The sequence below is a fragment of the Amyelois transitella genome, chromosome 6, assembly GCF_032362555.1.
Source record: "Amyelois transitella isolate CPQ chromosome 6, ilAmyTran1.1, whole genome shotgun sequence".
Taxonomy (NCBI): Eukaryota; Metazoa; Arthropoda; class Insecta; order Lepidoptera; family Pyralidae; genus Amyelois; species Amyelois transitella.
Window position 1 is genome coordinate 4,971,000 of NC_083509.1, and position 25,961 is coordinate 4,996,960.

Here is a 25,961-nt window from a genome sequence, read left to right on the forward strand (position 1 = left end):
ATACTTTTTATCCCGGAGTTCCCGCGGGATTGATTGTTAACTTATGATAGGGTTTCCACGCGGACGAAGTCGCGGGCGGCCTCTAGTATTATAATAAAGTTAGGTTCCTCCTGGGTTGCTGGTCCTGTGCCGTTGGCTGCACATTATGATGACCACCAAACTTTAATATGATTTAATCGTTGTTACAGTCAGCGGAAACCCCTCTAGCGCCGGAAGGCACCCTGGAAGTGCCCATCTACACGAACGAGTCTCGCGAGGAATTAATATGTTCAGTACGCGCGCCGCTCGCCAAAGACTTTGATCGCGATACGGCGTTGCTCAATGCGATCGCACTATTTGTAGCACCGATATGCTGAATATTAAAAATATGAATTAGGAAAAAGACAATAGAAATGTTGCATTCTAGGTACTTATACTTGAATCACGTATCCTTGGTTTATTCTATTTAACTTGGCTGGCAGTTACTCTGTTTTGGCATTAGTGTATAAGTAATGTATCTTTAAGAAATCATATTTGTGTTGACATGACAGGAATAAAACAGCTGAAAATTTATGATTTCCTATGTAGGTAGTAAATAAGTCTGTAAAGATAATAAATGAAACACAATAAATTAAACATGTGTTTTAATTATTCTCACTAAATATCACAATATATATCAACTCCTTGTTTGATCAGGAAAATTTTAGTTAAAAGATTAAAAATTAGAACTTTCTAGAGATGAAACGGATAGTAGTTTGGCCTGATAGCCGGATATCCGGCCGCCGAATGTCCGATGGAACGTGGTGCAACGATTAGGAGTCCTCGGTTCGCTTCAGATCTTTTCGTTGGTGAGCGATGTTAGCAATTCTTTTCTTTCAATGTCTTATTGTTGCCAGCTACCTCTCAATGCAGAGAAATTGGTTTTTATTCACCACTAGCTGTGCCCGCGACTTCGTCCGCGTGGAATATTTATTTTGGGCATCATTAAAGTCCTCAAGGATGAATAACTTTCCCCGTTTTTTTTTCTTATTCCATTATTTCTTTGCTCCTATAGCCTAAAGCCTTCCTCGATAAACGGTCTAATCAACGCAAAAATAATTTTTCATTCTAACATGTTCCTGAGATTAGTGCGTTCAAACAAACAAACAAACTCTTCAGCTTTATAATATTAGTATAGATAATTGGCCCTTAGTGCATTATGAGTATTAATTAATTCATTTTCTACTATAAACTAAAACAACTTATATTTCTTAAATAAAATTAATTATTAAATAAAATTAATAATTACTTTCAAATATTTTTTTATCTAGATATTTTTTTATCGGCCGAATAGCAGTTATCCGGTTTTGGCTGGATAGTATTAAGGCCGCCGGATAGGCCAGATATCGGATAGTTGCCGGATATCCGTTTCATCTCTATACAATCTACCCTATTAACAAATGCATTTTGAGCAACGTTTTCCATTTCTTGCATACAATAATATTGTAAGTATATAGTATTATAGATATTTTTTAAAAACTACACCTTGATGTTACAAATGTACCTAATATTCTACTTACTTTCTACTGTTATATACTACTTACTTTGTACTATTCTACTTCAAATAAAATTACCAATTAGACTGTTCACGAGTTTTATCATTTTTCATGATAATAACCAATTTTATTTTATCTAATTAGTCCACCTTTTCACAACATTGTGTAATCGAGGTAAAAACGTATCAGAAATCAAGGTACTAAGAACTTAAAATTAAGTAAGTACTTTATGTTAAATTAGTCAACATATTTTGTGTATGTAAAATACCTATCTGTCATATTAAACTTTTGAAAAATAGCTTATTATTAGGTTTCAACTGATGAATCGATCAAGCACTAATTAGCACGTTTGTCAGGAGACTACCTTTGTGTCACTGTTTCTAACAAACAGTAGAACTCTCCTATTTCATACTATGAACTGATCTTGTCATGCCACGCGCTATTTATCTTCCATTTCTTATTCTATCTAATTAGAAATTTGGATTTCTTCAAAGATTATGTGACATTAATCGGCACATTCATTCCGAAAATTTTCAATAATTAATAACTTAAACATAATAAAAGTAAAAGCTACCGTCGCTCTACACTATTAGGAGAATGGGGCATAAAAATGTTAGCCCCAGATAATGAAACTGATTGTAAATGAACGTTATTGTTAACTACGACCACTGGCGGCGTAATATGTGTGTTCTCAGGTGCTGCAGAGGCCGCGGTATCGATGGCTTGAGAACTGCTTCTTACGCCGTTTGGACATACTTCCTGTAAAAAGAAAATATTTCTCAATTTTTTTGCCGCGTAGCTTAAATTAGTTTAAGTTAGAGGTAGGTTACATGTACCGTAGATTTCAAGTATAGGGTACCTTTACCGCGAGCTCGTACCTTTTCCAAGTATAGGGTTAGGGTATAGGGTTTAGTATGGAGTTATTATGCTTTCTTGTACCTATGTATTTTTTAAAAGTAAATACCACTTACCAAGTTAGATGCAGCACCATTTTGTAAAACATCATCTACAGTTGTCATTAGTGGGCTTCGAACGGTGACTACTCCGTCGACACTACACAAACAAAAACGATTATTAATTTAAGAGTTATGCAAAACTTTTAATACGATTTAATATTATAATGTTGAATATGTCTGACCCTGATGTATGAATCTTACCTATTTTCCATCTCCGTGTTATTATTGTGAATAGAAAGTGAATCAGGCGAGGGTCTGTAACAAGCAAAAGAGTTGGTAAATATTAGATTCGAAATTTTTTTCTGTTCTGTCAAATTGCAGTCTCCCCTAGCAAGTACACTTTTATTAGGAAATCTTCATTAATAAAGTCGCCGATCCGTAGATTGAAGAGCAATAGCAATAAGTGCATTCAGTCGCTTAGACTATTTTCACATAATAGGAAAAAAAAGGGGAACATATCTTAAATCAATAGAACAATCTTACAACGGATTACGTGTCGTAAAAGTCGTTAATAACGTTTTTACTTACATGGTGGACAGCTGCGGCCGTCGAACGTAGTTCGGGAGGCTGTATGGCCGAGTGGCCTGTCGGTCTGCAAACTCGCGGGCTTCATTCGGGGGCGCAGTTTCTATTGGTTTCAAGTGAAAAGTTTGCTCTGAAAGTAAAATAAATTTTAATGTTTGCTCCTATAGTGACCAAAAACATTGAGGAAAATACGTGCACATTCGAACTACTGAATTGATGCAATATCCTGCCAAAAGGGAAGGCCTAGTTCCCCTACTAAATAATGGTTAGACGTAAGACGAAGTACGACGAAGTAAGAAACTACATATAAATAATTTCCACGTATTAGTTATGGCATGGAAATGGGACGTGCATCCAGAATTAAAAGGTATGTGATATAACTTTTCTCATTATAAGACTGGGTCAACGGGTCTAGTTATTAGATAACTAGGTAAATAAATGTAAGTATTATTAGTATTATCTTACCTTCCTCAATATGGCTTGGCATGTTGACAACCGCGTTGTAAGCAGGCGGCGCGCTCCACGTGCTCTCCAATTGGTCGTTTGTCCCTAGTGGAGGAAGTTGACATTCCACTCGGGACACGGTGGCTGTAATTAAATGTTAAGAAATTGTTAACCTACAGTTTCGAAGGTTCGCACTAGAAGAGTATTAAGAACATAATTTATTAAAAATCTTATTGGTTGGAAGTGTTATTACTACTAAGTTACGTTCGATTTACGATAAACAGGAGTTTATCGTAGGAACTAGGAAGTTACACGAGCTTAGCCGGGATGTTTACCCGTGATTCCCCCGCAGGCAAAGTCTTATAATAAACACATATTCGAAGAAAATGATGAATGACGATCACTCCAACTTTTTCTATAGGCGATTAATGGGAATTAGCAGATTCATTAAGTGAAGCTGTTGAATCGGTAGCGAATAAAAAACATTGTGTGTGCCAGCTGGCTGCTTCCCTTCTTGCGCAAATTGTAAAAACCCAACCAAGGGAAAGGCTAGCCACTGGTCACACATTTCCAACATACCACCCTGTGGGATGATATTATGTGTGTTTAGGTACTGACGTTTGCCGATATTATTGTTCCCGGAATGCTTAGCTGTTGGTTTCAAAGCTCAAGCGGCTAAAGAATAAATAAATAACATACTCGTATATAAGTAGGTACACATTTATCTCCATTGGCATAATATTTCACAGAGTCTACCGACAGGCCGACACATACGTACTTACTTAAAGATTCTAAACATTTATTTATGTACATCAAGAAAAAAAAATAGAACAATACAAGGGTACTACTTATTTGTAGAGAAATTTCTTCCAGTAGAACCACGGCAGGAAATTGTTTTTTGCCGTTCATTGCCCGCCCGATAAAAAAATCAATCATTGTAAACTAAATCCTACTTATGAATGTCTATGTGTGTTTATTCATATTTTACGCAAAATCTCCTGGACGGATTTTGATGAAATTTGGTATGCCTACAGGTAGAATAAAACCTGAATTATTACTTCTTATCCCCATATTCCCAACGGGAGTGAAGCTCCGGGACGCAGCTTATATGGAAAGTAATAGGTATACTCAATAAATATGTATTTTTGTTACAGTTGTCAATTTTAGCTTTGCATCGCGATGAGAAGACACTACCTAGGTACATAATCATATTTTTATATTAATTTACACTTGGATGTCTACTATAACTTACCTACAAACAAGCCCTCTATCACAACAAGTCCTGTTTACTTTTATACCCGTAAAAGAAAGGTAACAAATATAAAAAGTTATGTTGGAATTTTCATCTTTAGTACCTACTTAGTCAAATAATACATACTGTAAGTCATCTTGTTGATAAACGGGATAAGAAGAACGCCGCCGATAATCATCGCAACAACGAGAAGCACTAGTAAGACCCATGCGTAGATAGGCAGTCTCATTTCATGAGACTCTGGACGTCCAAACTTTGGGCTCATGAAACTGGGTTTAGGTCCGCAATCATTATTACCGCTACTTTTCCTGTTAAAGAAGATTTTTTTCTACATTAAAGGCACCATTACATATATGAGCTATTTCTCTTGGTTATTTTGCCATTAAGGTAGTTGCACAATCAGTTCTGAGCATAAAATAGGACAGATATCGAAAATAGGTCGTGAAATGATTAATGCGATTATACTTAAAGGTAGGTGCTTTGCTTAGGTACTTGAACAAAAATTTTCAAAAGCGCTGCCACTCAAGTCAGGTCGCATTATAGCTTCCTGGCCGCCATTCCTTCTTACAAGTCTGGCAAACAATACTCACGATTCAAGGCAGCCTCCACACTCCACCACTGATTTCACGCATTCTATAGTCCCGGGTGGAGGCGCCCGCTTGTAGTCTTCACATCGCAAGCATTGTCGGCAGAAGTATACATTCGTTTGACAGTAGTAACCCTCCTGACAATGAGAGTCTTCGGTACATGCAGCCGGCTCGGCGTTCCAGCAGGGCATGCACATCCCCATAAGAAATATCAACCTGAAATAAACATAGATACCTAGTGATGAATAGAGGGGCGTGCTACTTCTTTCGCCAGTCTTTTCATGAACTGTTTTCCCCGTAATGTAAATTACTCACTCCGGGCTTCGGTATCTTCCTCACGTAAAGAACATAGGTAAGTACCTACCACAAATTTCACATGTAGAGTACCCACTTACATGTAGAATGCCTACCTAGGCATAATTGTAATTTTACATATGTTCATCGTTAGGATATTTATAAATGTCAGTAAATCTATTATTGAGTAGATGCACTACACCTGCGAGAATAGGTTACATGGGATTCCCCACCCTGTAGTCCCCAGTGGTGACGGTTGGATTTTTTTAATTTTCCGCTACATATATTTATTTATTTAAAACTTTATTGCACAAAAAAAATTTACATAAGGCGGACTTAATGCCGTTTGGCGTATATCTAGGTAGATAAAGAGTCAAAAATACACGGGGATTTCATAAGAGATCTCACGGATTATTAAAATAAGTAGTTTATGATTACCTAGGTACGACTTTCTGAGCAAAACTGAACAAGGTTTTTAATTGAAAATATGTAATTTAGAAAGACTGAGGTTGGTCATTATTTTGTACAGTATAAATGAATTCATAATAATTATTGCAGTATTGTATTATTTATATTTGTATTGGTGCCGTGTGGTTCCCGGCACCAATACAAAAAAGAATAGGACCATTCCATCTCTTTCCCATGGGTGTCGTAAAAGGCGACTAAGGGATAGGCTTACAAATTTGGGATTCTTTTTAGGCGATGGGTTAGCAACCTGTCAATGTTTGAATCTCAATTCTATCAGTAAGCCAAACAGCTGAACGTGGCCATTCAGTCTTTTCAGGACTGTTGGCTCTGTCTAGCCCGCAAGGGATATAGACGTGACCATATGTATGTATGTATGTTCTTGCAGATGATCTAGTATTAAGGTGCGTGACACAGATAATCAACTTATTTACAATTATAGAAAAGTATGTAGGTATCTAACTAGATACGTATACAGAGATGATAAAAGAGGATACTGATTGATTGGCTGACGTATCGAACAATCAATCAACGCACAGCCCAAAACGTTGGGTGGCTCCAAGGTCTAGAAATTTGGACATGTAGGCAGGGCAATAGATTTCGGAAATTTTGGAAACGTACCTATATTATCGAGATTTTTGTTACTTATAAGTTTTAGAGGCGGAACCGCCGGCCTAGTCTAGTTATAGGACTCGTTTGTGAGTAAAAAGGATGATGCAAGAACAAACCCTTATTAGGCAATACTGCATCTAACCGATTGGGTCTCATGAATTTATTTTCAACCTTTTTATAATATAGGTATTAGGAAGTCCTCAATTCGGCCAGTACCTATACATATTTTTTATGTAGGTATGTAGGTAGGTGTATGTCTAGGTGGTAAAATGAATTACCGACCTACCTTACCTGTATAGGTAAGGTAGTTTACCTCCTACTCCTATTGTATAATATCTACTTATGCTTTACATATTATACAATAGGAGTAAGAGGTAGGTAGATAAGAACCTACAGGTTTGTTTTCATCTTTCTAAATGTCTAGATTCAATCTTACTTAGGAGATACGAACTTACCTACCTATTATTTTTTAACTGCACTTAAAAGTACTTTACCTACCGAAAATAAATTTAAGCGCCAAAAATATAACTAAGTATCCAAGAATCTTAGGTGTAAGTGGTGTCACTATCAAAATAATCAAACGTATTAACATGATTAGGTTTAAATTAATAAAATCACTTACCAAATCATTGTCAAGTCCCGTAATAAATAAATCCAAAGGAGCACACAAACTTAAATATTATTCAAACTGGACATCCACACAACACACGTGAATCGGGAAGACAGGTCCTACAGCACTGACCACTGTCAAATGGCTACCCCTGACCCTTTCTCTTCGCAACGCCAAACCAATCACATCTCATCAATATGAGTCACGCACGAGCCTGTACACAACTTGTTTTGTTGCCGTGCCACCGGTGCCGAGCACCGCACGGCCACTCGCGATCTTCCCGAGAATATAATGAGATGAGTAAAATTAAAACTGATGACTCATTGAAGAGGCGATCCTGTTCCCAAGGAGCAAGAGTGTTTGTGTGGTGCCGATCCGATATCCGAACCGAACCGATTGTCGCCGGGGCACGAACATGTTACGACCTGTCGCATTTCTTTGTAATAAAATCCCTTTGTGGAATGACGTTCTGAATGGATGAACCTGTTAAGGATTTTGTTAAATTTCATTTTCCTTTCTTTCTCCTTACCTTAGCAGTAGGTAGTCCATACTAGGTACCTACAAGTGTTTGTTAATTTTTACTTATTAATTAATTAATTTATAAAGGTTAACGATAAACAGGAACAAATGAGCTTTCTTTAATATTTTCTAAAAGGTAAGTAGGCAATAATGTTATAGACCCTTTAACACACCTTACACGGGTACCTACTTGTACGGGTGGTGCCGTGTGGTTCCCGGCACCAATTAAAAAAGAATAGGACAACTCCATCTCGTTCCCATGGATATCGTGAAAGGCGACAAAGGGATAGACTTATAAATTTTGGATTCTTCCTTTAGGCGATGGGCTAGCAACCTGTCATTATTTGAATCTCAACCCTAACATATGCATGTACACGGGTACTTGCACCTTTAGAAATCGGAATAGCTAATTTAAGAGCGTCGGTGGTTGAATCGGTACGGTGCGCACAGAAAGGCATAGGTTCGAATCCTACCTCGGCCATGTACCAAAGACTATTTTGAAATCTATGTAGTACATTAGTTTGAATAACATACCTACTAACCGATGCTCAAAAACATCGAACCAGGAACCGGCACATTCAGAAAACTGTATGTGTAACCATGATCGATCCAATACGGTTTTGTATATATATATTTTTTTATCAAATAGGTAGTATTTTATGTCGCAAGTGATTTTTTTTGGAATTTTTCTCTAGCCTTCTGGGTGGTTTGCCATTTGATACTTACAAATCAGCTTTTGGTTAATTTGGTCACTCATGTTTTATATTTTCTTTAGCCTTCTAGTTTGTTTGCTATTTTATACCTACAAGTCAAACCAGTTGGCTAATGTTTTTTGTTTTGAAGATCACAAAATATCAAACCAAATAAATGTTTAGGTAGGTACCTAGGTAGGATATTTGATTTGATATATATTTTATTCTATAATTACCCATATATATCTTATATATAAAATTCTCGTGTCACAATGTTCGTTCGTGTCATAATACTGGAAGGCCATTAGAATTTGTTGAAATACAAAGTTTTTAGGAATTATAATAGATGAAAAGCTATAGTGGGGTGCTCATATTTCTAAACTTTCCAATAGACTTAGCTCTGTCGCTTATGCTGTTAGGAGAATCCGACAATTGACAAATGTAGCTACAGCTAGGCTTGTTTATTTCAGCTGTCGTACTGAGATATCTTTATTCAATTCATCCAATATGTGTTAGGTTACCTGCAAAGGTTGCCGTGGTCAAGTCAGATGGGAGTCGCTTCGTGTAAACCTGACTCACTTAATCCAGGGTCCATGGTCAAAGGTGACGATGAAACCGGGACTAAAAACCAAGAGGAAGAAGAGTAAAAACAGTTTGCCCCTTCAGGCATGCAATAGTTTTATGATTGTTAATACTAACATTAGTTTGACACATCTTGTGAAAACAAGTAAGCAAGACAAACATCATTCTGCCTTATTAAATTTAGTGAAATTTAATTTAGACATTTGGAATGCATTGTTTGTCTTTTTATTTTTATTTCATTCCTTTGTTTTAGTGAGGTAGGTACGTATCTGTTATTATTATTAGAGTGTCTAACGTGTCTCCTTGGTCATTTGTATTTTAACGTAGACTAAACTACATGTGGATTGCAACCTAGATCACAAGTAATTAATTACCTATTATTATTTTGTACTGGTATATAATATATCTTCTTACCAAATTTCTAGTAACTCGGTACAGTAGATTTTGCGTAATCCGTGTTCAAACAGACAGAAGAAAATTAACAGCAGATTTGTCATCTGTATCGAAAACTAAGTGTATTTTCCACTTAAAATTTAATAAAAATATACAAAAGTATTTGCTCTTAAATAAAAAAAAAATCATTTATTCCAGGTTTCTAGACCCATATCGTTGACACAAAATTACATTTTAATACATTCATTGAATAATAATAATAAATTAAATAATAATAAATTCCATTACAAAATAATAATAATAATAATTTTAATTTTTAGTTTAAGTTTAAGTTTACTTACATGGTTCTCAGAAGGTTCACCTCGTCACATGTAACTCAGTGAACCTCCTGAAGACCGCTGCGTCCATCCTGTCTGCTATCATCCTCAGGACTCTGTTCCCGCTCCCCCTGACCCTGCGTATGAGCGATAGCGACTTCTTGCGCATGATTGCGTAGAAGTCATCTATCGCTGCATCTGCGAACATGCCTGATGCACTGCAGTAGCGGGGGAGCCGAAACAGGGCCCTAAAGGTGTTATTATATTGGAGTAAAATGTAATGTTTTGCCAAATAAATTTATCTTATCAGCATCCCTTCATAGGTACCAACCATTTCTAAAGAACGGCTGTAAATGAGAACTACGTAATATGTAAGGTATCTATCTACCTAAGTGAATTGTGTTGAATAAAACTAAAATTACTCAACAATAATTTTATTTAAAGATAATAACTTAATACGAGTACAACATTATTGAAAAATTCAATCAAATTTAACACAAATATAAGTATTTATAATTTAACGCGTGCCGGTACTTACATATACTTCCCTGTACAATAAATTAATGATATCTTTATTGCGTAAAATGTGGTAAAAAAATAGGAAAATAGATAAGTAGTTTTGTTTTCTTCGCTACAATCCTGCCTATCGCTGTGGGAGCAAATATACAGTTTTACCCGTGTTACAACATATATCTAGCGCTGCGCACACGACTGTAGGTTTACATTGCATAAGTGGATGATACATTTTTATTTTTTCTTTGTCTCGCACATTATAAATGGCTAAAACTTATATGTACTTACCTACCGTAAAGAGATTTTTGGGATGGTTACTTTCATTATGAGTATGTAATAGGTGACATCTCACAGGTAAAAAGAGACATTTTAGTGTCCTTCACTTACAGGAACTTTTATGGAACTTATATAGCAACTTAAAGTGAAATAATTCGACCTAGGTATGTAGACAGGATGTTTAAAATTAATAAAAAGGAGTCATTTTTGCTCATATCATAAAACTGATTCCATGGTGAAACAATTCCTCCACTTCAGTATATTCAATTAGGTATTTCGTGTAGAGAATACCACTTGGTTCTTCTGAAAACAATCTATAGTCTATCTTTGTACACCAGGAAGATATCACCTCTAAAAATAGTACTTACGTTATAGGTATAGTATACCTAGTGGAATAAACCTATGTAGAGTATCATGCTATGCCATAAATTCGTCTTCAAAAAATCTTAAAAAGTAAGTAATATCAGTACATTAATACAGGGTTTAAAAACCCAGTACCTACTTACTTTTTTTATACACCAAAATTTAAAACGATTTGGATATTTGTCGTGGGCAGATTTAATAATTGGCTCGATCATGGCATGACCAGGAGACTTATCTATTCACAAACACATGTACGACATTTATGTTTTACCTCCTCTCTTTATCTTTGATGTATTCCCAATTGTTAAAAAAAGAGAGAAGATAAGGCATAAGTGAATCAGTATATATCGTGATTTATTCCTTAAATACCTTATGAAGTCTGAATATTTGCCCTGCCGACCATGATGCGGCCAGGCAAATAAGGTTCGCCCGCCCCGGTTATGCGATTGGCCCACGACGACATACCTACATTATTTTTTTTCATTTAAGCCAAGTGGAATCTCGGTACCAATTGCCGGACACATTCTTAAAAGTACCAAAAAAGACCTAAGTACATGTAAATACTTACCTACTAGGTTTGTATGAGAGTCACAAAATTGAGATGCGATAGATTTGAGATCACAAGTAAAATGTCACCGACAATAATTTATCTGACTAATGTAATGTAATGATACGTACAACATTATTTTAAAATGTAGGTAAATAAAGAGCTATTGTTTATTTTATAAGTACTAATGATGCCAAATAACTAAGCTTAGTTACTGATCATAATTATTATAAAATAAAATTAGTTTTGATAGGTAATTATTTAAATGAAGGATAGATTAGATACATTACAACTTACTTACTTTACTTAGTAACAAGTAAATATTCCTTAGATAGTGTAGTAAATAATTATAGGATTTCTAAGAATTCCCACGGAAGCGAAAAACTGGTCATTGTGCGTACGGATTCGCAGGCAAAAGTTATCAAAGCATGCTTAAAGCCTTTAGGAGCACTGACAACAAAAATACTGTATACCTACACAGGATTTGCGTAATAAAAAAAAATATAAATAAATGTATAGCAATGTCCGTGAGCTAGTAGATAATATTAACAACAGCTAGTAGATAATATTATTAAAAGTGTACCTAAGTAGAGAAGTAGATCTTCCTAAAAAAGATGTCATTTTGACACTTCTACTTATTTTTATTTACTAATGACGCGCAATCTTATCTTATTGTTTATGAGGTAGGTATCTTTTGAAACTATGTATTTTGGTATACTATGTATTTGGTTCTGAGTCGGTTACTTGCTATTATTGTTTCCCTGTAAGTTGAGAATCGGAGAAATTTTGCTTATGATCTGAACAATGAGTTGCTGGGACGCGGGGTCCGACGTGGCATCGCCTTGGGGTGCCGTCGAGTTTGGGTTACTGTAGAGGCCAAGATCTGTGCTTTCCATGCCATGGTTATCTTGCTCCTATTGTATAAAACATTATTTTTTAATTTATTTATTTACCGTGTGGTTCCCAGCACTTCTATTAATAAAATGAAAATGAAAAATGAAATAATATTTATTCATTAATTACAATATGGTAAATAGGACCACTGCATCTCCTTCCCGTGGATGTCGTAAAAGGTGACTAAGGGAATGATTAAAACTTGGCATTCTTCTTGAAGCCATACAGCTGAACGTGGCCTATTTATAACGGACTCTCTCACTTCCCTCTTTAAACCTGATAAGGATTTACTATCACGTTCATTGTACGTGCGTTGTACCTACTATTGAAATTACAAACAGACCAAACAATTAAACTTAAAACTTAACGTAACTTAAAGCCTACCCGATCGGTGGTGTCCATCAGAGGTAGGTGCTCTGTCTGGTCTGCGGGTACAGGCAGTAACAAACCGCCATCTTGCTCACTCCGGTTGTTCCATTGAGACATCGGTACTAGTTCATTGTTACTGAGAAAAGTAATTTCAATATTTGAGGTAGCATAATTGAAAAACTTTCTATTACTACTTACTTATAAGTACATTAATTAACATAACTTACTTCAATATATTTTCTGCTTCAGTACCATCTTCTTGGATTGCCACGTCGCCGTTTTCGCCCTCATTGATTTTGTACCTTGATAAAAAACCGTTCAATATCTTTATTCATATACATATTGTATAGGAAAGTAAGTATAGGAAAGAAAGTAAGTAGGTATAAGACAAAAAGAGGCATTTTTGTCTTATATACTATTTTTTTTTTATTCTTATATACATTTTTTTAATATAGCTTTTGTTTAAAGTGACTCATCTTTACGTGTTGTCTCACTTGCATTCTCAGCTGTCAAAATTTTCTTATCCGATAGGTTAGACAACAGTCACAATGTAGGTATATACATGCATAATGTTGTTAGCTTATTTTGTTAATGTGAAAGGTTTGTTAGAGAAAATAGGGGTACCTAATAAACCAATAGAGTTAAACTTAACACTTATTTTGTTAAGTTAAACTTCACTTATAGCAATAATTCGCAACTTGTAACCCCGTTATTTCGAAAATAGTTATTAATATAAGAAGTTCTGCTGCTGAGAGTAAATAACTTTTAACAATAAAATCATTGCCTTTAGGCACTAGGCCGCAATGTTGCAGTGGCTATTTTTTTTAATACGATATGTTTAAGATTTTAACAAAGCTTTTATACCCGCTGTTAGGCCTTTTTTTCAGATGTAAATTGGGATTGGCCAAATAAATAATAATTAGGTATGTGTACTTATTTAATGTCATGAGTCATATTTTTTTATTATATACGATTTTTTGTATCTACCAAATACTACAGACCTATGTAGTGTTCGACCCAAGACAATACAAAAAGAAAAAAACAAATTTAGTTTTATTTTTTAATAAAATCTAAATTGTAATGACTTCATCCGTTTATAAGCTATGATGACACAGACAGACACACAGACATACACGTCAAACTTTTAAAACCTCTCTTTTTCCGTCGGGGATTAAAAATACTTGAACACTTTCGGCATTTGGTTTAAGGACATTAATTAACTACCTGTGATGATCAGGAGGGAGCCGGACACAGTTACTGTAAGGGTTCGCCATCTGCCACCTTTCCAATTCATATTCTTGCTGGTCCAGAAAAGACTTCGTTGATTCTACAACGAAATGAAAAGAAATCAACATTATAAATTTATGCACACAAATAAAGTAGGTACATACATATCTATCTACCTTTATAGATAAATTTTGTTGAAATGCAGGTAATAGATGCAGTTAGTGAGCTAAAAAATACCTACCACTTTTTGGGGCTGTGTATGAAGGCAGCAGCGCCTCGGTATGCAGTTTCGGGGCGGTCGGAGTTATCATGATTGAACTGAGATTGCCACCCTCTCGAACAGGATCTGAATAGACACACACTGTTTTGTTAAAAAGATAGGAATGAAGACCTAATATTTTTATGAATATATGCTAATATGCTTGGTAAATGGAAACACAATCAAAAAGGAAATTTAGAAAAATAAGAGCAAATAGCAGAGACTTTCCTCGATTTATTATTTTATGGACAGTATCATAGTTACATATAGCATCATAAAGAAATTCATTACAAGAACGAAAATCACATTAAAAATTAAAACAGGATACCGAAAACATACAAACCTAGGTAGGTACTAAACACATCGAGCAATCTTTTTGTGGACAGTCATATATATTATACATATTCTTCTAAATCCAATGACTATTTGGTAAGTTGTAATATTTCTTTTTATCTATACTAATATTATAAAGCTGAAGAGTTTGTTTTGTTTGTTTGTTTGTTTGTTTGTTTAAACGCGCTTATCTCAGAAACTACTGATCCGATTTGAATAATTCTTTCACTGTTAGATAATCTATTTATCGAGGAAGGCTATAGGCAACATTTTATCCCGGATTTCCTACGGGAAACGTCAACAATGCAGGTGAAAGTTGAACGAGTCGGCCATTTGCGAGCTTTCCACGCGAACGCTGCGTAAACCAACAAAGATATAGTAAAACAATGTACTAAAGATGTGAAGTACTCATTTTTTGCCACAAAAAAGTCCGCGAGAGCATATATCTATCTCTTAAGGTTTACTTACAATAACCACTTTTATGTTCATTTTTTAAGATTATTTTTTCATTATAAACATAAGTTATTTTGAAACCAATTTTCTTTAATTCAGTATTAATCCTTATCCAAATAAATATGTTTATTATTTTCGGCTTTTCATGTAGATTAAAATTGCCATTTACAGTATATAAATCAGACGAATAGGTTTTGAGATATAGTCGTTATAAGCAATTTGCAGCGAAACATTTAATACGGCGAACCAGCGTTCTTTCTAATACGCGTGACCGCCTGACGCCCTGCTCTATCCTACTTCCTACATACATATAGATAGGAACTGTTTTAACCTCTTACCTACTTTTAAACTGATCATGTCTATCTTTTAAGATTGTTGTTGATTATGAGTATTTCATTGTAAACACAACTGTCTTTGATATCACTTAATTTCAATGAACATCTTAGAAGATATTACTATTTTAAAGTAAAGTAAAGTATCAGCCTGTAAGATCCCACTACAGGGCAAAGGCCTCTCATCTCACTATACGGTCTCCGTTCCGTCACGGGTAATGATGTGGGCCAAGTCGTCGCCAAGTTGCATAACAATTAGCAGCTATACCTAATTGATAAAGCCGAGGAGGATGTTTGCAAAAATAAATATGATGCCCAAAATAACTATTCCACGCGGACGAAGTCGCGGGCACAGCTAGTGTGCAATAAAGAGTTTAAAAACAAACAAACAATCACCTACTTGCAAGTTTTCTATAATAGGTATGTCTTCTCTGTTCTCATTCAGAACTATATATTTTTAAAACTTATATCTATAAATTTGTTTCTCCGCTTTAGTTCCTTTCTAAATAGAAATCGAGCTACCTATTTAATAAGAGCTCGGAGTGCTTCTAAATAGTTCACGGCCAGAAAAATGGACGAAAAATAAATTGATTCGGTACTTTGCTAATTAAAAATACATAGCAGAATAACAACAAGTTTTATTTTATTCACGTTCATATTAAAGGTACTCAACTAAAGAGAAAAATATAGGTTTAAAATACTTACTCATTACTGAACAACAGTAGGAATTGTTTTTCTTGCGCATATAATAAAGAGCAGAACTGATTCCAACTACGACAAGAATGCTGGTGCCCGCACCCACCCAGAGAAATAAAAACCCTAGGGAATATCGCACCACGCACTTCCCAGGGCTGTGAAACTCGTAACTAAAAGGAAATCAGTATAAATAATTAATTCTATGATGTGATTATTATTTAACTAATTATTATAATAACAGTAGGTACTTACTAGCTTACTACCTTACTACTAGTAGGTAGGTACGTACTGACCGATACCGTGTTTTCTTTCTTACAAGGTAGGTAGGAGCCAATTTTTACACAACTCAATAACTTAGTTATAAAAAAATTTTGCCTCTAAAACAGCTATACTCAACCTTTTTTTTACCAGGGCCAAAACACTTTCTGTCATGTGATCCCGGGCCGCAAGCGAAAAATTATTATTTGATACTGTGAACACTTTTTCGCAATTTATTTAGATCGGGCTTCTTGCTACATACTACTCTTATTACATCATTAATGCCAAAATGCAAATACTTTATTTGCCATATTAAACTTCGTTATCTTCACCTTGTAAGTTTCGATTGAGATTGTTCAGTTTTTTCGTAATAACGCATAGAAAAGCTAAAAGACACTACCAACCATCATTTTGTAATTCAGGGTACACTTTATTATTTTGCTCTAAAAACAGTTTTATTTGATTGCGTAATGAGAAAAACCTTTCCAAAACTTTACCTCTACTAAGCCATCATACCGAGGTATAATTACGTCGTTTTGCTCACTTTACAGGCTTTTAAATCTTCTTAAAATATAGAACGAAAGTGGGCCAATCAAAACGGCCTGGCGGGCCGCAGGTTGAGTATAGCTGCTCTAAAAAGTCCCTCTTGATTGACCAGTCCTTCTTGAGGACAAAGTTCCAGTTGTGAACCTTGTTGGTACGCTTGTTGGGCACGCAATGTTGTGTTGTAGTCTTTAGATGTTACTCACGATGTCTTTAAATACCATAGATATTCGAATTATTGTTTCATGAAACTATAGGGATGATGTGATGTCCTTCTTGCAACACACATTTCGCAGCTAACTGCGCAGTTGTTTGGTATACCCTACTTACTTACATATAAATAAGTCTTATGTCATTCCGAATTTCATTGCTTAAAGTAAAAATTAAATTTTGACACTAACCCTTCACGACATAAACCACATTCTCCAAAGGATTTTGGACACGAGCTCGAAGTTAATGGGTCATAATTTTCACATGACGCACATTTTTTACACCTAAAGTCAGAGTCGCAGAAGAAATCTTCTTCACATTGTTGTAGTTGCTCATTATTATCATCTTCTGAAATACAATCTACTTGGCCATGAGTCAATAGAACACAGCTAGCGAGGCAGAATAAACACAGTACCAAACTGAAACAAATATTACTTATATAGTTAACTATGTTGGTATAGAATTGAATGCAAAAACGAAGTATTTACCTACCTATCTATACTTACTATGGAAAACGGGTGGACTGTATATTTGAGCTACCTAACATTGCTGTGTCATCTGACTTAAAGGTTCTTGAATAAAACATAAAATACAATTTGATAGCTGAAGATTGGCCGGCGGAGTAGGTGTGCACTAGTTGACTTGTTGTTAAGCTAGTACTGCCTTCTATATAATATTCAACATAGCTGTGCCCGCGACTTCGTCCGCGTGGAATTATTATTTGGGCATCATTGAAGCCCTCAAGGATAAATAATTTTCCCCGTTTTTTTTTCACATTTTCCATTATTTCTTCGCTCCTAATAGTTGCAGCGTGATGTTATATTATAGCCTAAAGCCTTAAGTCTTCCTTGATAAATGGTCTATTCAACACAAAAATATTTTTTCAATTCGAACCATTAGTTCCTGAGATTAGCGCGTTCAAACAAACAAACAAACTTTTCATCTTTATAATATTAGTATAGATTAGCATAACATTATCTGGAATAAATTAATTTTCAGATAGATTAATAAGTATATAGGAATAAATATATCCTCGCCACTACCTAGATGGTGCTAGCCTTGAATGAAGAACCTAAAGATATGGGTAAATAAAAATAATAATGAAAAAAATTTGTACCTATAGATAGGGGACCGGACTGTAGTTTTGAAAATACATTAAATGATTTGATAGAAGGAAAAATTCTCCAGATTTGTTTTAATTTTACCTATGTCTATTCATTCATCTTAAATGCTACCAGCAACTGAAATAGGTTTCGAATCAGTTTTGAAATATCGAATGCCTAATAAAAACGAATTGCTTATGGAAATGGCAATCGTCAAAAGAAAAAAAAACGCAGGTTTCAAACTGGTACCTACTTAAATCAAGTTCTCTGGCCAGGTAAATCACGATGGACCGATTATTCAAACTGCCGAGGATATAGATATCAAGGATCAGCGGATGCAACGTAACAAAGTAAAATAAGGAAGGTAGGTACTCACCCTAATAAAAACCTGTACATTTTATGTTACGGAAATCTCACAGATCAACTACAGAAATTTCAGATTCACTAATTCAAATCACTATCTTGATTCACCACATAAATGTTTAACACTGAATGTTTCTGCAATTCGTTAAAATTGAACAGTAGGTAGGTAGGTATGTAGTATGAATGATGAATGATTGTCTCAGAGCTACTTTTTATACCGACGTAGCCTGTTTGCCCCTTTTAGATAAGAGCACTATTTTCACCAAAGTGTTGTCATGTCATAAGTACTATACGCAGAAATAGTGATAGAGTTTCATAGTGGGTATGTTTACCCATATACATACAGTCACATCAATATCCCTTGCGGGGTAGACAGAGCCAACAGTCTTGAATAGTAAAGGTGTTCATAACGGCTATATTTTGCCAAACGCGTTACGTGAATAAGTACGTATGCTATTATTTTTTACCTAATATTAGGTCCCTACAAGTGAAATTGGCGTTTTCTTGTACTGGCCATTGTAATCACAAATTTCTCCTCGTTGGTTAGGAATTCCAAATTTAAATTTATACAGCTATTAACACATGTAGGTAAGTACTTATTTGAGTTTCGTTAGCTGTCATTCATTTGTTTTTTTTTTTCTTCTGATGTTTCTATTTGCGTCACTCAGTTAAGAAAATGGAAAACTTGAAATATCGCGTTATACACGAGAATGAGTTCTACTGTGGCACCAGTGCTGCGGAAACAGCTCGAAGGGTTAATGATGTGTATGGCGATCGTGTTGCAAAAGAATACACAGTGCGTTTTTTGTTCCAACGTTTTCGTTCTAACACCGAAGCCTGAAGCAAACTCGGACGTGGTTTGCGATGGACTCGCTTCCACAATAGCCTTCAATTTTTCATTATCCACTAGGCCGTCCACGGGGCTTGTTCTGCAAATCGAAATTTCCAGAACGAAAACTTCGCCAACCACGTCCGATTTAGCTTCAGACATCGGTGTTAGTGACAAAACTATTTTAATCCACTTGAAGCAAATTGGGAAGATTAAGAAACTTGAAAGGTGGGTACCTCACAAATTGAGTGAAGCAAACCGGCAAACGCGTGTCGACTGCTGCGTTATATTACTTGACAACACAATAATGAAGGGTTTTAAATCAAATCTATATAAAAAGTAGATTCTCTACGATAATCGGAAACGCAAATTGCAATGAGTCGACCCTGGCCAACCAGCATCCTGCCTCAAGCGAAAATTGAGCCAAAAATAGTTCCTTATAAGCGTTTGATGGAGTAATGCCGGTGTCGTTCATTAGTTTTCTCAAATCTGGCCAGACGATCCGACTATGGACGACCGATGGTCTATTGTGAGCAATTGTAAACTATGATGGAAGCTAGCTGCTAAACAATCAAGACTGGTCAATCGCTTGACGCCACTGCTGCACGACAACGCTAGACCACACACTGCACAACATACGGCTACCAAATGAGAGGAGCTTCAATTGGATGTTTAAGACATCCACCATACTCCCCGGACCTTGCTCCAACAGATTACCATTTTTTCCAAATTCAGCTAACTTCTTTAAGGAAAAAGTTCAACTCTGATAAGGCAGTCCAAACCGCCATCAAAGATTTTATTGATTCCCGTCCGAATGGTTTTTTTTAGTAAAGGGATCAATGAACTACCTATGAGATGGCAAAAATGCATAGATAATAATAGTTCTTACTTTGATTAAATAAATTTGTTATATTAAAAATTTTCGAGTTTTTTTTCCTCCTATACAAAATGACCTAATAGTTGATAATTTAATCTTATTACCCTTACAAACAAGTTTGACCTGGCTTGGGCGCATATTTATTAATTTTACATGTACACTTAGCCACGGCCGCATAATAGGTATAGAATTTCAAAAGATTCCCTACCTGCAATTCTCTGTCTAATAAATGATCGGAAATATGAATCTCAAGGTCATCTTAAATCAGAGAAAATTGATCTAAGAAAGGTTCTGCTTAACTTAAACGTGATTGCAATTCTAGTTAATGCAATTTTATAAATTCACTTAATAAAACTAAATCAGTCAGATAATTAATGAAATTAGTAAGTTTTGATTTCACCGCACGTCTTTTTCTGATGGCGGTTTTAATGAAATCATCACTACCTTCAAAGTCAGTTATCGAATGCCTCTTTTTGGTCATTGTGCGAATAAATAAGGGTAAAATAATTAGGTACGATTTTTCTCAATTTCCCACAATAATACAGTTGCAGAAATTGTTTTAAGGTTATGAAATGCCGGTAACACTTATCGCGTAGACTGAAATTGAGTAAAGACAATATTAGCCAACTAACGAAAAAGGACCCATGTGACTTGTCCTTCCAGTGTTTATTCTCCAGGATTTTAGTAGGAATATTAAATAAATCTTTAGTTCAAGAATTTAAGTAGGTATAACGTTTAATGCGTATCTGCGTACTTCACTACATAGTATAACTAAAACAAAGTCGCTATTTTAGTCTGTTTGTCTGTATGCTTAAATCTTTAAAATTACGCAACGGATTTTGATGCGGTTTTTTGTAACAGGTAGAGTGATTCAAGAGGAAGGTTTTTTTTTATGTATAATAACATTTATAATTTTGCACCCGTGGGCGGGTCGCTAGTTTACTTAGTAGAAAAAAATTTTTTTTTTCATTTTCTCAGCACCCTTATTATTTTTTATTTATTTAATATTAGTTTCTGCAGGTACACTAGAGGTACCAAATCTACATATACAGTTGTCTTACCTACATATGTTAACTAGAAGTACACCCGCGGTCCTGACGTCAGGATGGCGGGTGTACCTATTTTATTTAAAATCTTTACATAGAAGGAGGTACACAGATTTTTAGGAGATACACTGAGGTACACATCAAGTACGTTTTTAATCCAAAACAGATATAAAAATCCGTGAGGTACACCCGCCATTCTGACACACGTCAAATAAGAAGTGGGTAATTTTGTATAACCATCAAAAATATTCGAGTTTTAATTTTCAAAATTCTCTCTTCTTTATGGCGAGACGTTAGCAAAGAGACACAGAGCACAGAGACTACATGAATCTCAATTCCACCAGCTGAACGTAGGCCTTTAGGAGTAGGTATGGTATAAACATATAATGTGAGTTGGGTATATATAATGTATGTTATCAACATTATTAAATACATATAAATAAAACTAAGCTTTGCACCAATTCATATAATGGAACGATTAAATTTTTCTATATAAAATCTTCGCCTTAAATTAAAAGGTATACTTATATAAACAGTAAGTACCCACTACCTATATTGATTAAGTAGGTAGTTCAGCTTATTCATTTATTATGATCATTACATATATTATGATCATTACATATTATTTTGTTGTGACGATTAGAAAATTTATGAACTTTCGTATGAGTCTAAATGAGAAATGAATCGTATTATTTAACATCCACATTTCCGCTAATTGATAGATTATGGTACCGAACTAACGTGTAAAATAATCAATGCTATATGCAGATATGAACGTTGGAAGATTTTTGTGCTAAGTACTAGTTTTATGAATGATAAATAATATTAGTGACAACTTATTATATGAATTCTTTGAATAAGGCATAAACTTACAGATTAAAATGACATCAACTTGCAATATTATAAAATTTGGCTTGGGCTAGTTATTTTGTTTCTTTCCCAGTGTATTTCTCACTTTGTGGGGTCTCCTGATATATATATATTTTGACGGCCCAAGTTTATATATGTATTTACTTATATGTATGTTTATATTTCGATTGGTTCTAACAGGCCCTACCCAACAGCTATTTGAAAAATTATGAATTAAGTACAATTTTGTGCCATATGGTCTAGCACTTTAAAAAAGAGCCATTCCATCATTCCCATAGATACCGTAAAAGGCGACTCAATTCCATTATAAAACCATGCTGAATGTGGTGTTTTTAAGACTGATGGTTCTGCCTACTAGATATAATATACGTGACTATATGTATGTATGAATTACAATGCAACATAAAAAACCTAACATAATACCCTGTCTGGAACATGAGATGATATTAATAATATGTATGTAGGTAAACATTGTTTCCAATAAAAAATTCAATTGTTTTCTAAACATGGATTAACATATAAAGGGACATTTAGGTATTATAATGAAACACCACTGTACCCGATACTTAAGTTGTAGATTACATAGGCATGTAGAATAGATAGACACATTAATTACACTCTAAAGTTTAAACAATCTCAAAAATATACACATTTAGAATATCTTATTTCTTTTTCTTTAGGCAATAACATGCTACATAAAACAATAAAAATAACAAGAGATAAAATGCAAACTTGCATATAAAATAAAAAATAAATATTACTTTGGCACATTAATTACAATTTCACTTGTTAAGCATTATGCAATTATGTTTATGCATAGTTTGTGTCAAACACACCATGCCTACAAATGTATACTTATAGATATATGTATGTATTGTAAATATAATATACTCTTGTTCTTTGGTGTAGTTTTATTATAACAGGCAGCCAACTGCTTATGCTTATCAATAATTTTGTTAACATATAAATAAACTTTTATTATTTATTTCACAAACTTATATGCTGAAACAAAGATTAATTGTCTTGGTTGTCATCTACTTAGTTGACATTGTCTAATCTTTCCCTCAAGCGAAAATATACCTTCAACGAAGGCCTCAGAATGGTAAATAATAAAACGAGAATGACCATAACCAGTGCAGTATATTGCAATATTTCCCCCTTTGCTGCAAACCAATCGGAAAATAATCCACATGAAATTGTTGCAATTCCCAATGAAAATGTAACTAACCCAACAGAGGCATGTATTAATTTTGTGTATATTGGCGGCAAATAATGTTTGAGTTTTAAACTATACAGGGCGCCAATGCCCCCCAGCATTGTTCCCACCATAAAAATCAATGATGACAACCCAAACTTTGCATGCAGAGTGCCAAAATGTGGTTTGTTATTGATAATTTTATTCGACATAATTACCAAAAATCCGGCAGCAATTAAGATTGCACCGAATAATTGCAAAACCCAATGCCGAGCACTTCGAAGTCTTATTGGCATCCATTCTGTTGCAAGATCTCCAGGGGTGATGGCATTTATTGCTGAAGTCATAATAATCAGCCACTGAAACAGAAATGCTCTCTCTAGAACTTTCCTATTTATCATTAAGGCATAAATTTTAATCACAAGGTCAGGTCACAAGGTAAATTTTTTATCAAAAATAATCAAAGGTACTCTTATCACTATCATCACCACTATAGTATAAAGCAAAGTCGATTAGCATGTCTGTCCGTATGTCTGTATGTATGATCTTAGTTCTTTAAAAATACACAACTGATTTAAATGTAGTTTTTTCTTAAAGATAGTGATTTAAGAAGAAGGTTAATATGTATAATTGCTACACCGTGCGAAGCTACGGCAGGTCACAAGTTTATTATAAATGGAAAAGTTGAATGTATGTATCTTGTTACAAAATATTGAATGTAATTGCATAAGGGACAATGGTATCTAAGGGCTACATGAAATAAATATAACTGTTGTGCTTAAAGTTTCAAAAAATTTGAAAACAGCTGTTAGTGACACATCTGAAAAAAAAAATATTAACATTTTTTTATAACTACACAAGGTAGACGTAGTCAGGAAACATAATAATATGTAAAACAGTATGTAATTGAAATTTATAAACAACTACTTACTCCAATTGCCATAAGTGGGGGGTGGAAAGAGAATAAAGTGATTCCATTTAAAAAGGAACAATAGGTTATTATACCCACGAAAATTAAAGACAGCAAATTACTCAAGATATTTAAATAGCTAGGCCTTGTAGTAGCATTGGGAGATACAAGTCGTGAAGACTCAGAATTTCTATCTGCCTGGGACATCACGTTATCTGTTGTAGTGTCTTGATCCATGGACTCCACAAGTATAGTTGCGAATGTCGTTCACTGCTATCGCGAGGGGGCTGCTACACGTCACATGTAACTCAAATTACTATAGCATTAGGTACCTATAAAAACAAATACATGGGTATTGAATAATGTAAATGACGATTGATGGATAGAATTACCAAAAAGTTGGAACCAGTTTTAATTGAGTCGATACTCTAAGGAAACAGTCAATTATACAATAAAATATAGAATCCTATCTATCTATTGAAAGTTTTGCGCATGCGGAATGAAAGCGCGCGCATGATCAAGGAAGTCTTAATTTCTAGACGTTTTGATGTGCTAGAAAATAAATATCCGGCGAGTTGTTTACAGGAAAGTGAGAACTTACCCACATAAAAATTGGGTTTTTGTTCAAAGTGAAACAAAATAACTAAAATAAAAACGAACAAACACTACATACGTAATATTTACAATTTCTTTGAGTACCTACCTACAAAGTATCTCTATTTAGTTTGTGCTACCTACCCTGTCTATTTATTATAGAATAGATAAAACACAAACAAAATACCTACTAAATAGAGATAGAATAGAATAGAAATAGAAAGCTAGCTGTCAGTGTCAAGAGTTAACAGAGTGACTTTGACATTAATAGATTAATACGACATTGTAAAAAAGCGCTAGATTTTGAGAGATTTAAGTATTTATTTTTTTAAATGGGGTTTTCCGTCATTCGCAGTGCACGGTTCGCGTACACAAGCACTTTACATATTAACTTTAGAGTTTTTCTTTTGATTTATGATAAGTTACCTGGTGCCGTGTGGTTCCCGGCACCATTACAAAAAAAAAATAGGACCACTCCATCTCTTTCCCATGGATGTCGTAAAAGGCGACTAAGGGATAGGTTTATAAACTTAGGATTCCTCTTTTAGGCGATGGGCTAGCAACCTGTCACTCAAATAGTGACAGGTTGCTAGCTAGAATCTCAGTTCTATCATTAAGCCAAATAGCTGAACGTGGCCAGTCAGTCTTTTCAAGACTGTTGGCTCTGTCTATCCCGCAAGGGATATAGACGTGACCATTATGTATGTATGTATGTATTTTCCACATTTATGACCAGACCTAATCCAAATTTCTATGAGACCACCCGGACACCACTTTTTTGGATGTAAAAATATTTTTTCTAAACGAATAAATACCGGAGATATGGCGAAACACACAAAACAAATGACTGAATTGAGAATCTTATCCTTTTTTTGAAGTCGGTTAAAAAGATGTCAAAGGACATCTTGAGCGCTTTATAGTAATTTAGGCAATTCGGAGCAAGTCCTCTTCGTAGAGTTGGCACCACTGCTCTCTTCCCATTCAATTCACTCATTCACACCCGTCCCGTCTAGGGATGTGACATTGCTGATAAAAAATCGATTTTTATCTAATCGATTTATTTTTTAAGTATGAAAAATCAATTAAGGAATAATCGATTTTTCTTAAAAAAAATAATCGATTTCATTATATTGATAGAT

At 34.8% G+C, this 25,961-nt stretch overlaps 3 protein-coding genes across 5 annotated transcripts; all 3 read right to left on the minus strand.

The window, feature by feature from the left end:
* Nucleotides 1-630: 630 nt before the first annotated feature.
* LOC106131174 (uncharacterized) lies at nucleotides 631-7,556 on the minus strand. Its single transcript, XM_013330175.2, has 8 exons — nucleotides 7,272-7,556; nucleotides 5,282-5,494; nucleotides 4,818-4,999; nucleotides 3,461-3,583; nucleotides 2,999-3,125; nucleotides 2,672-2,725; nucleotides 2,486-2,567; nucleotides 631-2,273 (listed from the first exon to the last, which is right to left on the minus strand). The coding sequence occupies exons 1-8, from the start codon at nucleotides 7,277-7,279 to the stop codon at nucleotides 2,085-2,087; spliced, it is 978 nt and encodes a 325-aa protein (XP_013185629.1). The 5' UTR covers nucleotides 7,280-7,556; the 3' UTR covers nucleotides 631-2,084.
* A 2,089-nt stretch (nucleotides 7,557-9,645) lies between these two features.
* Nucleotides 9,646-18,673, minus strand: LOC106131158 (uncharacterized). The gene is made up of 8 exons (XM_060944803.1): nucleotides 18,515-18,673; nucleotides 17,227-17,454; nucleotides 16,034-16,194; nucleotides 14,193-14,297; nucleotides 13,949-14,051; nucleotides 12,952-13,026; nucleotides 12,740-12,860; nucleotides 9,646-12,375 (listed from the first exon to the last, which is right to left on the minus strand). The coding sequence occupies exons 1-8, from the start codon at nucleotides 18,532-18,534 to the stop codon at nucleotides 12,202-12,204; spliced, it is 987 nt and encodes a 328-aa protein (XP_060800786.1). The 5' UTR covers nucleotides 18,535-18,673; the 3' UTR covers nucleotides 9,646-12,201.
* Nucleotides 18,674-21,642: 2,969 nt separating this feature from the next.
* LOC106131391 (transmembrane reductase CYB561D2) lies at nucleotides 21,643-25,069 on the minus strand. Of its 3 annotated transcripts, none has more exons than XM_013330502.2 (3): nucleotides 24,967-25,069; nucleotides 24,250-24,560; nucleotides 21,643-23,677 (listed from the first exon to the last, which is right to left on the minus strand). In XM_013330502.2, the coding sequence occupies exons 2-3, from the start codon at nucleotides 24,463-24,465 to the stop codon at nucleotides 23,162-23,164; spliced, it is 732 nt and encodes a 243-aa protein (XP_013185956.1). In that variant the 5' UTR covers nucleotides 24,466-24,560; nucleotides 24,967-25,069; the 3' UTR covers nucleotides 21,643-23,161. The 3 variants fall into 3 exon arrangements, with proteins under 3 accessions (XP_013185956.1, XP_013185953.1, XP_013185955.1); XM_013330499.2 differs by having other exon boundaries at nucleotides 24,932-25,057; XM_013330501.2 differs by having other exon boundaries at nucleotides 24,830-24,978.
* Between the last annotated feature and the right edge of the window lie 892 nt (nucleotides 25,070-25,961).

Excerpts from the sequence above, each read along its gene's own strand:
- LOC106131158 (XM_060944803.1), bottom strand. The coding sequence starts at position 18,534 with ATGTACAGGTTTTTATTAGG. Across the intron at positions 14,298-16,033 it reads CTACTGTTGTTCAGTAATGA|ATCCTGTTCGAGAGGGTGGC; the intron begins GTAAGTATTTTA and ends GTGTCTATTCAG. Across the intron at positions 14,052-14,192 it reads ATACACAGCCCCAAAAAGTG|AATCAACGAAGTCTTTTCTG; the intron begins GTAGGTATTTTT and ends ATTTCGTTGTAG.
- LOC106131391 (XM_013330502.2), bottom strand. The coding sequence starts at position 24,465 with ATGGATCAAGACACTACAACAGATAACGTGATGTCCCAGGCAGATAGA. Across the intron at positions 23,678-24,249 it reads CCCCACTTATGGCAATTGGA|TGGCTGATTATTATGACTTC; the intron begins GTAAGTAGTTGT and ends TTTCTGTTTCAG.
- LOC106131174 (XM_013330175.2), bottom strand. Across the intron at positions 3,584-4,817 it reads TATCAACAAGATGACTTACA|CCACCGTGTCCCGAGTGGAA; the intron begins GTATGTATTATT and ends ATTTAATTACAG. Across the intron at positions 2,726-2,998 it reads CGGCCGCAGCTGTCCACCAT|ACCCTCGCCTGATTCACTTT; the intron begins GTAAGTAAAAAC and ends TGCTTGTTACAG.